General features: G+C 43.0%; 1 protein-coding gene across 7 annotated transcripts in view; it reads right to left on the bottom strand.

Annotated features, from left to right (window-relative positions):
- Positions 1-13,403, bottom strand: part of Nrf1 (nuclear respiratory factor 1) — a 96,797-nt gene that overhangs the window by 26,109 nt on the left and 57,285 nt on the right. For all 7 annotated transcript variants that reach the window (XM_028762562.1, XM_028762563.1, XM_028762564.1 and 4 more), the window contains 4 exons: positions 8,162-8,320; positions 6,827-7,024; positions 5,947-6,048; positions 3,941-4,098 (listed from right to left, as the gene is read on the bottom strand). In XM_028762562.1, the coding sequence (XP_028618395.1) occupies positions 3,941-4,098; positions 5,947-6,048; positions 6,827-7,024; positions 8,162-8,320 (617 nt within the window). The remainder of the gene's footprint in view (positions 1-3,940; positions 4,099-5,946; positions 6,049-6,826; positions 7,025-8,161; positions 8,321-13,403) is intronic.

Raw genomic sequence — 13,403 nt, 5'->3', positions numbered from 1 at the left:
TAAGGATATGGCACTGCCCCAAATACTTTACTATGGTATCTCCAAGTCTCCCATCAGCCTTTATAGATGTTTAACTTGTTTGTTTTGAGACAGGGTTTCTGTGTAGCCCTGGCTGCCCTGGAACTTACTCTAGATCAGGCTGGCCTCGAACTCAGTGATCCACCCGTAAGGACATTCTGAGCTACATTATCTACCCCCTCTTATTGGACTAATGTCAATTTATATACTAAAGCATTTTATTTTATATACAATAAATATACAATGTATTGATACACTATATTAACATAATTAACACCCATAATATTTATAGCATACTTATATAAAATATATATTTATAATATAGTTAATATATATTCTATATCAATCATATATAATATATTAATACAAAATAAATTAATGCCTATATAAAAAGGGAGTGGACCTCTGGCCAATATGTTAATATATATCATATATTAATTATATATTTTAATAATACTGCTAATAATATTTTCAGCTTGAAGAGTATAAGAGTATTTTAAAATGTCACAATACTCTCTAAATATGTATAGCTGTATATCAGTCAATTAAAAAAAAAAGAATGAACTTTATTTCAAAATATGGTTCATTTTCTTTTCCTTCCTTCCTCCTGCCCCTGTCTGTGTTTGTTTGAGCCTGGATGATCTGGAACTTCTGGCCAACCTACGGCCTCCCAGTGCTGATAAGGGCATGTACCATCGTGCTGCTGTGCTTCTTTTTAAAGCAGTGTCCACAGTTAAAGAAGGGCATTCCTCACAATGCCCAATGCCAAGTGGAAGCAATGTAGTCAGCAGACACACAAATGCTATATTGACAAAACAAGGTGAAACAGTTTTTCCTACGGTAAATACAGGCCCAGTGTACAACAGAGTACAAACCTCTACCATGCATCTCTATGCAGGGCTGCACTGAGCGGTATGCATCTTTGCAGGAGGCTCTGGTTAAGAGGGCCTATAAGTACAGAAGATCCTAGCCAATGAAGCAGAGTTTCAAACTCAGCAGCTGTGAGCGGCATCGTCTCCTTTCCCCCTTCTGTTTCTTTAGGCTGAAGAGCTGCTTAGTTTGCTTGGGTTTTTGTTTTGTTGTGTCTGCACACACGTGTGTAATGTTCACCTCATTTGTTCACCATGATTCCCTTCCTGCCTTCTTCCTAAAAGTGCCAGCTTATTCTTTATTGATGAACACCAATTTCAGTTTCTAATACTGATAACTCTTGCACAGCCCCTTTGGGTTGTTATGAAGTCAGGATGGGCTAAGACTGTGCAGCTCTAGGTCCTGTTCTGACTTGCTGTAAAAACTCTTTTAACAGCATAGTTGAGAAACAGGTCTGTCCTGCAGCTGTCCCCCTTCCCCTCCAGTGGATGAAGGAACCCTAGGCCTCCTTAGGCCCCTCTGCCTTTCCTCACAGCCTGCGTCTCCTTTCTCACCCTGCATTCACATCTGTTTATAGTGCAGCAGAGGTGCAGGTGGTTATTAGAGAATCACGCTTGTTCCATCTGTACCTGAAACAGACTAGGGCAGATTATGAAATCACTTTGTTACCATAGGAACAATGACCAGCCAACAATGAATTTTGAGGGGCTAAAAGGATCCCCTGTATCTCATGTACATCATGTACAGTGACTCACTCAGTAAGGGATTGTCTTGGACACAACCCTTCTGACAAAGCATTCACCTGTGGGTTACAGCTTGCTTTGCTGCCAGGCGTGGCTTCTGGCGGAAGTGGCAACACATCACCCAGGACTCACTGGGGCATTGGACTATCTGATTGCAAACAGATTTCAACATCTCTTTTCTCCTCCTTCAAGCTGCAGTGACCCACACTCTCCTTTCTGGAGTAAACAGTGCAGCTGCATCTCAGTTTTGTTAACAAGCCCTCAAGGGATACTATTATGCTCACTGCCTTTAGAAATAAACTTTATCCTCACAGCAAAGGGAGCCAGAATATGCCTCAGATTTTCCACTATGTGCAGGGTTCCCAGGATACCACTCTTCACTGGGAGTCAAGGTGTTGGCTGCAAGGTTCTGATTTTGTTGGTCTTTAGTGATGGCTTACTACTTACTACTTTAGACCCAAAGTAACAGTAAGGGGACACCAGGCCAAAGGCAGGGGTTTTTCTCTCCCAGTCTTTAGAAATTTATCTGAGTACCTTGAAGGAAGGAGTGGAAGAAGGCCAACCTGTAGAGAACAGTTACATTTCCATGATTCTGAAAAGCACACATCCGTGGCACCAGGACACAGTAAATCTGAGAGAAGAGTGAGCACATGCCTGTGTCTCAGTCTTCGAGTCTGACCAACCATGTCTTAGCCATGACTTCCTTCAAAATCAATGGCTTCCAAGCCTTTAACAAAGCATACCTGGGCTCTGGTTTGCCTTGTCCTAACTGGTTTTATAGTTATATCTCACTATAATCAATTCTGATAGACAAATCTTAAAACATAACCTGAATCCAGGGCCTCACACAGGTCAGACTCCTCCACTGATCTCAGTCCCTAGCCCCTTACAGCATAACTTAAATACTGTGAGCATGGTGGCTCACACCTACAATCCCAGTACTCAAGAGACTTAAGATAGGAGGTCACCATGTGTTCAAGGCCAGCCTGGGATACAGAGTGAATTCTAGGTCAACCTAGGGTATAGAGTAAGACTCCCTGGAAAGAAAGAGGTGAGACAAGGGGTTGAAAAGAAGGAGGAAGGCAAGAAGGGAGAGGGAGAAATGATGGAAGGAAGGGTAGAGGTAAGGAAGAGAAGAAATGAGGAAGACAGACTTAATTCTCTGAGAGTTAACATAAGCAGATGGCTCTAAAAACTTCATACACATTCTACTACTGAGTTCTTGAGTCTGTTCGTGATTATTGCCCTATGGTAACAAAGAGGAAATTCAGACAAGGGGCCAAGTTTCTTAGGGGCAAATGGCTAACAAAGAGTGTAGCTGGGATTCAAACCAGCAATCTATGTGAGCTTGGAATCCTCTCCTCCCCCAGCACATTGTACAGTCTCACACAGCACACACTGCACACACATGCATCTATGCTCTCCAGCCAGCTATCCCTACCAATCTCAATTTTTTTTTTAAAAAGCAGTTTAACAACAAAAAAGGTCCCCCCAATCTACACTTTAGCTGACTTGTATTCCCCTCTCTGGATTTCTACAATGTTCATTCTAACATCAACTGTTAGGGGGTTCACTAAGATTAAAGTCCCCAGGTACGAGGAGGACTTCTTTGACAGCAGAGCTGCAGCACTCCTCCCCACTCGCAGCTCACCTAGGAAGAGTGTGAGACTAAGGACTGCACACAACGATTAGCAGCAGCCTTGACCACATGCCAGACACTGATCCAAGGATCTCACCCGCAGCGACTTCCTCAGTTCTTCTAACATCTCCTCAAGGCAGGGAGAGGCATTACAGTCAGTCTACAGAAAACCTGGGCACTGATTTAAATACACTGCTCAAGGTCAGTCAGCCAGCAAATGACAGAGCAGTGACTTTAAGGTCCCTGTTCTTAACAATTAATAAAAATTCCTGGGTCTGCTGAAAATAAAATTGTGTCTAGAATCAAGAATAATAGGGTGATGACCTTTCCTGTCAATAATCATTTGCAATTGGCCAGAAAGGAACATGCAGTGTTGTTTTGGAAAAGGCCTCTCTCTTTTTGCAGTGTGCCCTTCCTAGATATTCTTCAAAAGAAAGGGTTCAATTGTTCTTGGTAGGGGCGGATTAGACATCAGAGTGCTATAGCTCAGTATTAGAATGCCTGCCTAACATGCACGAAGCCCTGGGGAGCTCCATCCCCAGGACTGAAGAAACAACCCAGCCTACAGTGCCTATGAGCTGTGTATCCCTGTCGGCTGTGACTGGGAAGGAATCTGGCAGCTCTCTTAGGACAGGCCTGCAATCCCATTCGCCCCCACCCCTGCCTCCACCTGTTGAGGGCCATGGTGACAGTGGCTCCCTGCTGCATCTCCTGAGAAGCTGCCACTGCGGCTTCTGCCAGTGATGCTACCGCCTGGGTGGCCTCTGATGCTTGCGTCGTCTGGATGGTCATTTCACCGCCCTGTAATGTGGCCCAATTCTGTTCCACCTGAGGCAGAAAGGACAAGGACAGTCAAAAGTCAAAACATAACATTACTATGTTTTCACCAAATGAACGCATACAACATGGCCTGTAATGTATAGGGAAAGTTTCAGCATGCTGTATTTTGTGCATATGGGGAGACTGTTAGAATTTACATTTGAATTTGACTGTGTCTATATCAAGTAGTTCTGGAAGCATATAAGAGAAATCACTGAAAATACTTTCTTGAGGCAAGTATGGCAGGCAATACATGCCTACCCCAGCACTCAGGAGGTTCCCAATTCACAGGTCAGCTTGGCCTATATAGCAAGATCATGTCAAGAGAGACAGGAAGGGAATGAGGCAGGGAAAGACAGATGGAGGAAAGGGGTAGGGAAAGAAACAAAGAAACTTGTTGATTTGGATGGGAGGCAGAAGGAAGACTTGGCAGGACCTGCTTCTAAGCATTGCTTTCCTTGGCCGTGTTGCTTGAGCCTGTCACCTCTTCCTTCCTGTGTGTACCTGTATGCATTTGTATGCTATTCAGATGATGTCCTACTGCCTTGCTGAGAGAAACTCACTGTGCTGAGGCCCTTCGAATGGTGGCACCTCTTATATCTAGATAGAGCGGGTCACTGTAGCCATTTCATGTTTTCAAAACTCAGGGTGTGGAATGCTTGTTGTCTTGGCTAGGACACACTCCTATCCCTGAATCCTTTGCTCTTTCTTGCTTCCCTCTAGCCGAAGCTCAGGTTCATTAATCCTCTGAAAAGCACTCAGAAGCAAATCCCCTGCACTCCACCTGGGCCCCTCTTCCCCTTCCCGTTGCTGCTCAATGGTTTTTCATGGGACCCACACTGTGTGGTCCCTTATAACAAGAATAGTCTAGTGTCCGGTATCTGGACTGCAGAGCCTGGCACAGGGCTCCAGAGCACTTACTGAATGTATGGTGGAGAACACACTCCTGTCTTTTCCTACTTGTTACTGAACCTGTCTGTACTTCCACTGAATTGATATTCATTAAAAACCTACAGAATGTGTCATCTGATCTCAAACCCACCACACGCGCTAGTACCCCTCTTTACCCTCACATCTTTAATGTCTTTGTACTTTGGTGTTTTTTTTCCTTTGTCCAGCAGTTACACACATACTATTATCATTAGATATCATTCAAATTTCTGACGTCTGATGCATTCAACATGACCAATGCCAACTGACGAGTGGTCCAAAGTACAACAGAATCATTTCTTTTCTTTCTTTTCTTTCTTTCTTTCTTTTTTTTAGAGAGACAAGATTTCTCTGTGCAGACCAGGCTGGCCTTAAACTCATTGAAATCTGCCTGCCTCCGCCTCCCGAGTGCTGGGGTTAGAGTGGGGAGGCACTGCCATGTCTGGGTAAAGAATCCATCCTTAAGCCAATTTCATCTTAAATAAATTACCTACTCATAAAAATCAACATACATAGTTGACTTTACATTTTAATGTTGAATTCTAAATGTCCATGTAATTTGTACAGTCCCTAAATAACTTTTTTTTTTACAACTATGCAGATTGTCTATACTCAGCATAGGAGCCCTCAAATGGCCTTTCTTGTAAAAGTATTAAAGAGAAAATCCCTTTTGTGTTTTATGTTAAATACTGTATTACAAATGTGAAATTCTAAGTTTTTAATAGGTCGGTTTGGGTTGTAGTGATCCGTGAATTTTAATTGTTACAATTAACAAACACAGTATCAGATATTTCTCCAAACTGTCATGTCTGATGAATACTAAAAGATTCAAATATTTCATGGCTGCTCCTTCATCTTGTGGGGCCTTATTTCTCCCTACTCATTCATGCTCTATTTCAGTCGGGGAATAAGAAACCCTTTCCTTACCTCTCCATCAGCTACAGCAGAGTAATTCACTTGGGCAACAGTGACTGTGGTTGGCAGTTCTGAAGCATCAGCCAATGTGGCTACTGTTGCCCCCGTACCAACCTGGGAAACATGGAAAGTTAGGTGTCAGTGACAGGCCCTTCTGCCTGGCCTCTACACAGAAGCTAAGGCTCACTGAAACCCAAACTCACCATAATATATATGCCTTCTGACATGAAGAAAACGACTAAAATCAATTCTCACAGACTAGCATGAATCAATATCAGAAGAGTGATCATATTCCATTTTGGAGTTTGGTGCCAGTCAACCAACATGCTATTCTGTTGACTCATCTGTCACTAAACAGTGTTCCACCTCAGAAAAGGTATTTCTCTGGCATGTACACCTCTATCTCTCTCCTTCTCCCTTCCTCCTTCACACTCTCCTTCCCCCCAAATCCTCCTCTCTCTTCCTCTCTCCAGATGATCGGGACTGAAGATGATGGTCTTCTACACGCTGGATGAGCATTCTACTACTTAATTGGACCCTAATCCAAGAAATAATTTTCACATGCTTTGTTTGGAAATGTCCCAGAAGCTACTTACAGCTCTGAATTAAATAAAACACATGCAATGTAAAATAGTCATTGTTCAATGTTCAAAGGCTGGAGATGTGGCCATGTGGTAGAGTACTTTCCTGGTGTGGGTAAGGATGGACCCTGGTCCCATTCCAAGCATCACAAGAAAATGAAATAAAAATAAATGAAAGTGTTTGGAAGTGAATCCTAGGCAGGAAGAGCAGATGTTAGGATGTGCAGAGATGAGCACCCACACAGGAAACTTCTCCCGTGCAAGGTGAGGTACCACCGACCCACCTCCCCTGAGCCATCAGGCTGACTTACCTGGATGAGCGACACAGTGCCATCAGGGTTGCTGAAGGTCTGTACTACGGTCTGTGATGGTACAAGATGGGCTATACTGTGTGTGGTGGTGGCCTGAGTTTGTGTTTGCTGATCTTCAAAAGCATATAAAAGATCCTCCCGCCCATGTTGCTTATAACAATTTTTAACTATGGTCCGTAATGCCTGGGTCCATGAAACCTGTCATCAAAAGACCAGGAAAGCATAATAAGCCTCAGCCATGTATTTATCCAACCTTGTATGGTTAACTAACAGTTTCCTGTCCTTCCTTCCTAACCAAGATCTGATTTCGCTTTTATGTCCTATTCCAAGCCAAACTCTCCAGTTTCTCATCAGAAGTAACACTCTGATCAAGAAGTGTATCTCGTCTATGGCCATACCACCCTGAATGTGCCCGATCTTGTTTGATCTCGGAAGCTAAGCAGGGTCGGGTCTGGTTAGTACTTGGATGGGAGACCACCATGCTGTAGGCTTAAAAAAAAAAAAAAAAGATTTTTAGCCGGGCGGTGGTGGCGCACGCCTTTAATCCCAGCACTTGGGAGGCAGAGGCAGGTGGATTTCTGAGTTCGAGGCCAGCCTGGTCTACAGAGTGAGTTCCAGGACAGCCAGGGCTACACAGAGAAACCCTGTCTCGAAAAACCAAAAAAAAAAAAAAAAAAAAAAAAGAAGTGTATCTCTCTCCCCCAAATCCTCTCTCTGTGTGTGTGTGTCCTTATGTGTGAAGATGCCCAGGGCAGCCAGAAAAGTGTTGGATCCCTGTAACTAGAGTTACATGTGGTTGTGAGCCACGTGACACAAGTGCTGGGAATTGAACTCAGGTCTTCTGCAAGATCAGCAAGCACTCTTAACCACTCAACTAGCTCTCTAGTGATTTGTTTGGTTTTTTGTTTTCAGGTTGGTTTGGCCTAGAACATACTATGATGTCCAGGCTGGCCTCAAACTAGAGATTCTCATGCTTTGGGCTCCCGAGTGCTAGTATTATAGATATAAGCCACCAAAACAGCTCGACAGTGCTTCTTGCTAATCAGAAGAAAGGATATTTCTAAGCTTTCAAATGACTCTTACTTCCAAGTTTCTCTGGTTTAAAGCTTTTACAAAAGACAGCTATGTAGAAACAAAGTATAAATTCACAGCCTTTCCAGATCTTTCCCTGTGCAGTGAGGGGAGCGATGAACAGGAAGGACTGTACATCAGAGACCATCCAACTGCTTTGGAGGAAGAGGCTTGACTATTATGAAATGTTCTAAGACTTTGTGGTGACAGAAGCTGAGGCGGGGACCCAGCACTGCAAACCAATGGGTGCTCTGAGGAACTTACCCTTTGCTTTTGCTCTTCTGTGCGGACGTCACTGCGGACATTGGCCCATGGGATGTCTTCTGGCCACCAGATAGGCTTGCAGCTTTCTTTCCCCCAGCCTGGTTTCCCCCGACCTGTGGAATACTTGAGCATCTCTGGGATAAATGCCCGAAGTTGAGCCTGAAAGGCAAGAGCATGGTCATCACAATGACCTCAAGACCAACACATGGGGTGTGCGCCTGCATTCCACTCCCCCTCGGATCACCAAACAGGGAGCACTCCTAACGGTTCCAGAAAATTCAGAAAATTCCAAATGGGACTGCTGAGAGCTCACTGCTTCCTCCAGTTAACCTGCTCCACAGATGACTAAGGAGGAGACACCTGCTGATTATGGAGACTTTAAAAGCTACATTTTGTAAATTTGTTCTTAAAAGGGCAACAATGTCTATCTCTAAACTTGCTTTCTGCCTCTGGAGACACTACTACACTAAGGGCTGATCTTCCTGCATGAAGAGGTGGATGCTTATAAGATATATGAAAATAAATTGCTTTTCCAGTTAGTACAGTGAAAATAATCCAAGAGTTCTACCAAGTTCCCTGGGAGCAGTGTGTACAAGGCTGGGAGGTAGACGGAGCAACGTCCACCTACCAAGAACACATGTGTGCTGTCTTTGTACTGTAAAACCAGACGGAGAGGAACATTTTGAGCAACGAGTCAGAATCAAGTACCTGGCTATAGCTGTAACTAAATGGTAAAGCAAAAAGGGTAGGGGATATTTACGAATTAGTTGCAGAGAATGAGCATGTCAATATTTTAATATGGGAGAATGTATCTACTAAACATTCTAATAATTCTCTTTATAATAAATATGGGATCTCATTATACCAGAAGATAATACAAATAGTTATACAGTAGGGGACCATGAAGGCAAATCATCTATGCTTACATAATAAAGACAGGTCTGGTTACTTCCTGTGTGGACCATGCCACCTCATCTCTTCTTAAGTGCTTCCTACTCACACATCTCCTGCCTATAATACACTCCATGTATATTTGGCTCTGAGGCATCAAACAGCAGGCTAAAAGAAACATATCCATTTGCAAACCCATGCTATCAGCTGACTCATGAGGTCATTCCTCCAGCTATTTTAAGAAAGTACATCTCAAAGTCATTTTTTCCTTTATACGAGTTTCTTGACTGTCTTTTCTAGCCTCTAGCAGTAAAAGGGCTTATACACATTTTATATTTCTTCATATAAAAAACAAGAGCTGTCTCAAACGCACAAATGAAATAAACTGATACCACAAACTTAAGTTCCCTTTTTAGTCTGGCTAATAACCACCCACAAAAGGAGAGACTTTTAAACTGTCCCAAATAAATGTTGAGACTTTTTAAAAGACTTAGAGAGACCTACTCTCAAAAAATGCCAATAATAAAAAGAAGATTATTATTATTTTTTTTTTTTTTGGTTTTGGTTTTTCGAGACAGGGTTTCTCTGTGTAGCCCTGGCTGTCGTGGAACTCACTCTGTAGACCAGGCTGGCCTCGAACTCAGAAATCTGCCTGCCTCTGCCTCCCAAGAAGATTCATCTTATATATCTACCTACCTATCTATCCTTCCTCCCTCCCTCCCTCCCCTCTCAACCTGGCTTTGAACTTGAGTTTCCTTCCTCAGCCTCCTCAGTGTAAGACGACAGGTATTAATCATCATGCCTGACCAGAAAGGGGCTCACTATATGGGAAAATCAGTTACCAGTTGTCCAGCATGGAAAGAGTTAAGTAATTCCTTCCCAGAATCTGACTCTGGGTCTTCACTGGCATTGGATTAATTAGTGGTCCCAGAGAGTTTGGTAAAGCAAAGCTTCTCAGTGTGCTTGTTAAGGAAGGTCTGTCTCTAATCCACAGGGAGACAATCAACAGGATCTCACTTCTCAGGCTGTCTTTAATTGGGCTAGAATAAGCTTGCTTGGCTGCTCTCACTCTGACTTAGGTCTCTTTGTGAGCCTAAGGGGCCCTAGGCTGCCCAGGACACTCACTCCAAGCACAGTAGAAAATACTGCTCCTTTCAGGGTACAACCAGAGAGAAAGGGTATCAAATTCATGTTAATAGTATCTAAGAGTAAAGATTTTAGGAGCTAGAAAGAGAGCTCACAGTGAAGAACACTCTTCCAGGGGACCCAAGTTTGATTCCTATTACCTCATGGTAGTTCTTAACAGTCTGTTAGGTGCAGACCCAGGGGAATTCAATGCCCTCTTCTGGTATCTACAGGCACTGCAAGCATGTGGTGCACAGACATACCACATACAAAAATAAAGATTAGGTGGAAAGTAAAGTGGGCATGGTGACATGTCTGGAATCCCAGCACTTTCGAGATAGAAGCAGGAGGGTCAGTTCAAGGTCACCCATAGCCAAGGCAGCTTGGATTACATGACACCCAGTCACAAAAAAGGCAGACATACATACTATAGATGGTTTTAAAATAAAAGATTTTCTAAAATGCTAAGCAGCCTAATTGAAGGGCTGGAGACATGCTGCTAAATGGAAGGCAGAACACTTCATTAGCATATTTCACAAGTGGGTTTCTATCTGATATCTGGACAGTAAACAAAAGCCTAAACTGGCTAAAATGAAACAACAATTCCTACTATGCTAGAAACCTGCCATTTGTAAATTCAGTTATTTATCTGCTGTTCAGCAAGTGTATTATCCTTAACATGTGCTAAAATAGCATTGGCCACTCAGTCTTTCTGTCTTTACATCAGGAATTTTTGAGGCTCCTCAATGGTATTTAGGCTCAATTGTAAGGAAAGAACTTTCAAGTCAGGGTGTCTAACAATTCCACCTCTACTGGTCAGACAATACAAATCACCACCATATCTGTGAGTAAGGTTCAATCTACTGTGAACCAAATACTCAAGGTAAAAAAAAAAATACTTGTACTGAATATGTACCAACTAGTCTTTTCTATAGTTATTTCTTAGATAATACAGTCTAACAATGACTTATATGGCATTTACATTAGGTATTGTATATAGGTATTGCAGAGATGTTTTATATAGAAAGATTCAGGTAGATCTCATACAAACACTATGTGCCATTTTCTGTAATGTGAGCATTTGTGGATTTGGGTATCTGCAGTGGGTCCTCTATGGACACTGAGGACCACTATGTAACACATTTAGAGAGAGAGTAGCACATATTAAACCATGCAGAAAGGTAAGATTTCTATAGTCTACAAGAAAATCATGATGTAGCAGAGAAGGTAAACTGGAGATTGCTTTTTTAAACTCTCTGCTTGATCCATGCCTCAGCATTTGTGTGAAGGACAAAGGACAACCTTGGATGAAGAGCCTCACTTTGTACTGTATTTGAAAAAAGGTCTCACTCTTGTTCATAACTATATCCAGTAAGCAAGCTGGTCTATGAGCTCCTGGGCATTCTCCGGTCTCTGACTCCAATCTCTCTGTTTGGATTACAGACATATACCACCATGCTCAATTTCATGTGGTTCTGGGGATTTGAATTCATATCCACACACTTGTGACTGAGACACCTTCCCAGCCAGGTGTTGTTATTTTAATTTGAAATGAGGAGCTTGTAGGACACTGAGGACAACTGTTGACAAACCATTAATAAACAAACGTGTATTTCAAGGGCATTAGAGAACTAGAGCCCAATGGTTTCCTTACTCAGTATCTGGATTATTTGCACTACCAACTTCGGTTCAGAGATGATGAAAGTGGCTAATCCTTATGCAAAATACAGTTGCCAGCACAAACACTGGCATCTCTTGAACAAGAGATTGTTCTCAATCTCATTCCCTCCCCACTCAAAGCACAGTGCCATAGAAAACATGGTAAGAGCCAGTGTGAAACTGTAACTTCAGAATGAGTAAGGTCAAGGACTGGCAAGTGGATTCGCCCATTCAAAGACTTCTTCAGACAAGCCACACTTCTGCTTCTCATGCTCAACCCAGGAACCTCTTCAAGTGCTGCCCTTCAAGCCTCAGCTCTTCTTACTCTCAGGCTGGTCAGTCTCTGTGGGCTTGTTCCATTACTACTGTTAGTAATGGAAAGATCACACCCATGTTTTATCAAAACAAAATAAAACCCTTGAAAAACCCTAACAGCAGATGAACTGTTTTCTAAGGAATATCTGAAGCACCTGCTGTGTGGACTATCTTAGAAGGCTTTCCTGAAACCAGCGAATTACTGCCCAGTTGCATCATAGCTCCAGGGACAAAGATGGCCCCAAGTGAAACTACAAAGGAGGACAGCAAGTTCAAGAGGCAGGGAGAGAGCTACTGGAAAGAGGGATAGAATGAACCAGTGATCCTGGGAAGGCTTTTCAGAGATGATTCTGGAATTCTTTCCATAGTAAGAGTCTTTACCATATCCTTTCAAATACAGCTCTTCCCAAAATTTACAACTTCTTCAGAATATGGGAGTCCCATCCCACTCAACTGTGGCAATGAGAACTAATCCCCCCCCGCCCCAAATAGCTTGAAACTCACTATGGAGACCAGGCTATGCTCAAATTCACAGAGATCCACCTGCCCTGCTCCTACCTCCCAAATACCGAGTTAAAGGCTGTGAGGCTTCTCCAATGAGACTGTTTTTAGTATGAGAAAAATCTTCAGCAAACAATGGATTTCTGGCTCCAGGTGCCTTTGAGAACAGGAGCAGGGGCTGGCATCACTGAGCTGGATGCCTCCCACCCCACCCCCAACTCCACAGTAGGCACCTGAGAACCCAGATGAAGCCACTCTCTACAGTCTGATCCGTCATACCTAGAACAACTTGCTAACACGATCTGCCAATTTTCTCAACAACAAGGCATGCACAGTAGTGCACACCTACAGTCTCTACTCCCTGCAGGCTGAGGCTGGAAAGCTTCTTATACTCACAAGTTCAAGACCTTCTGAGTATGGTGGCACATGCATTTAGTTCTAACACCTGGGAGGCAGAGGCAGCTTTGTGAGTTTAAGGCCAGCCTGGTCACATAGTGAGTCTAGGATAGCCCAAGCCACATAGTGAGACTCACTTTCAAGGGGTAAAAAAAGTTCAAGTCCACTTACTCTTGGCAACATAGAACCTAACCCACCCACCAAAATGGTTTACTCTGCTAAACCTTATTACAATCTTCTAAATTTTTATTATGTAAGAGTGGTTTATAAAGAGAATTCTTTCTCTTCGCCTCCTCTTCTCTTTTCTACACACACACACACACACACACACACACACACACACACACACACACAC

The sequence above is a fragment of the Grammomys surdaster genome, unplaced genomic scaffold (genome assembly GCF_004785775.1).
Source record: "Grammomys surdaster isolate TR1022 unplaced genomic scaffold, NIH_TR_1.0 134, whole genome shotgun sequence".
Taxonomy (NCBI): domain Eukaryota; kingdom Metazoa; phylum Chordata; class Mammalia; order Rodentia; family Muridae; genus Grammomys; species Grammomys surdaster.
The sequence above is the reverse complement of the archived record's forward strand: the minus strand, read 5'-3'. Positions and strand labels throughout refer to the sequence as shown.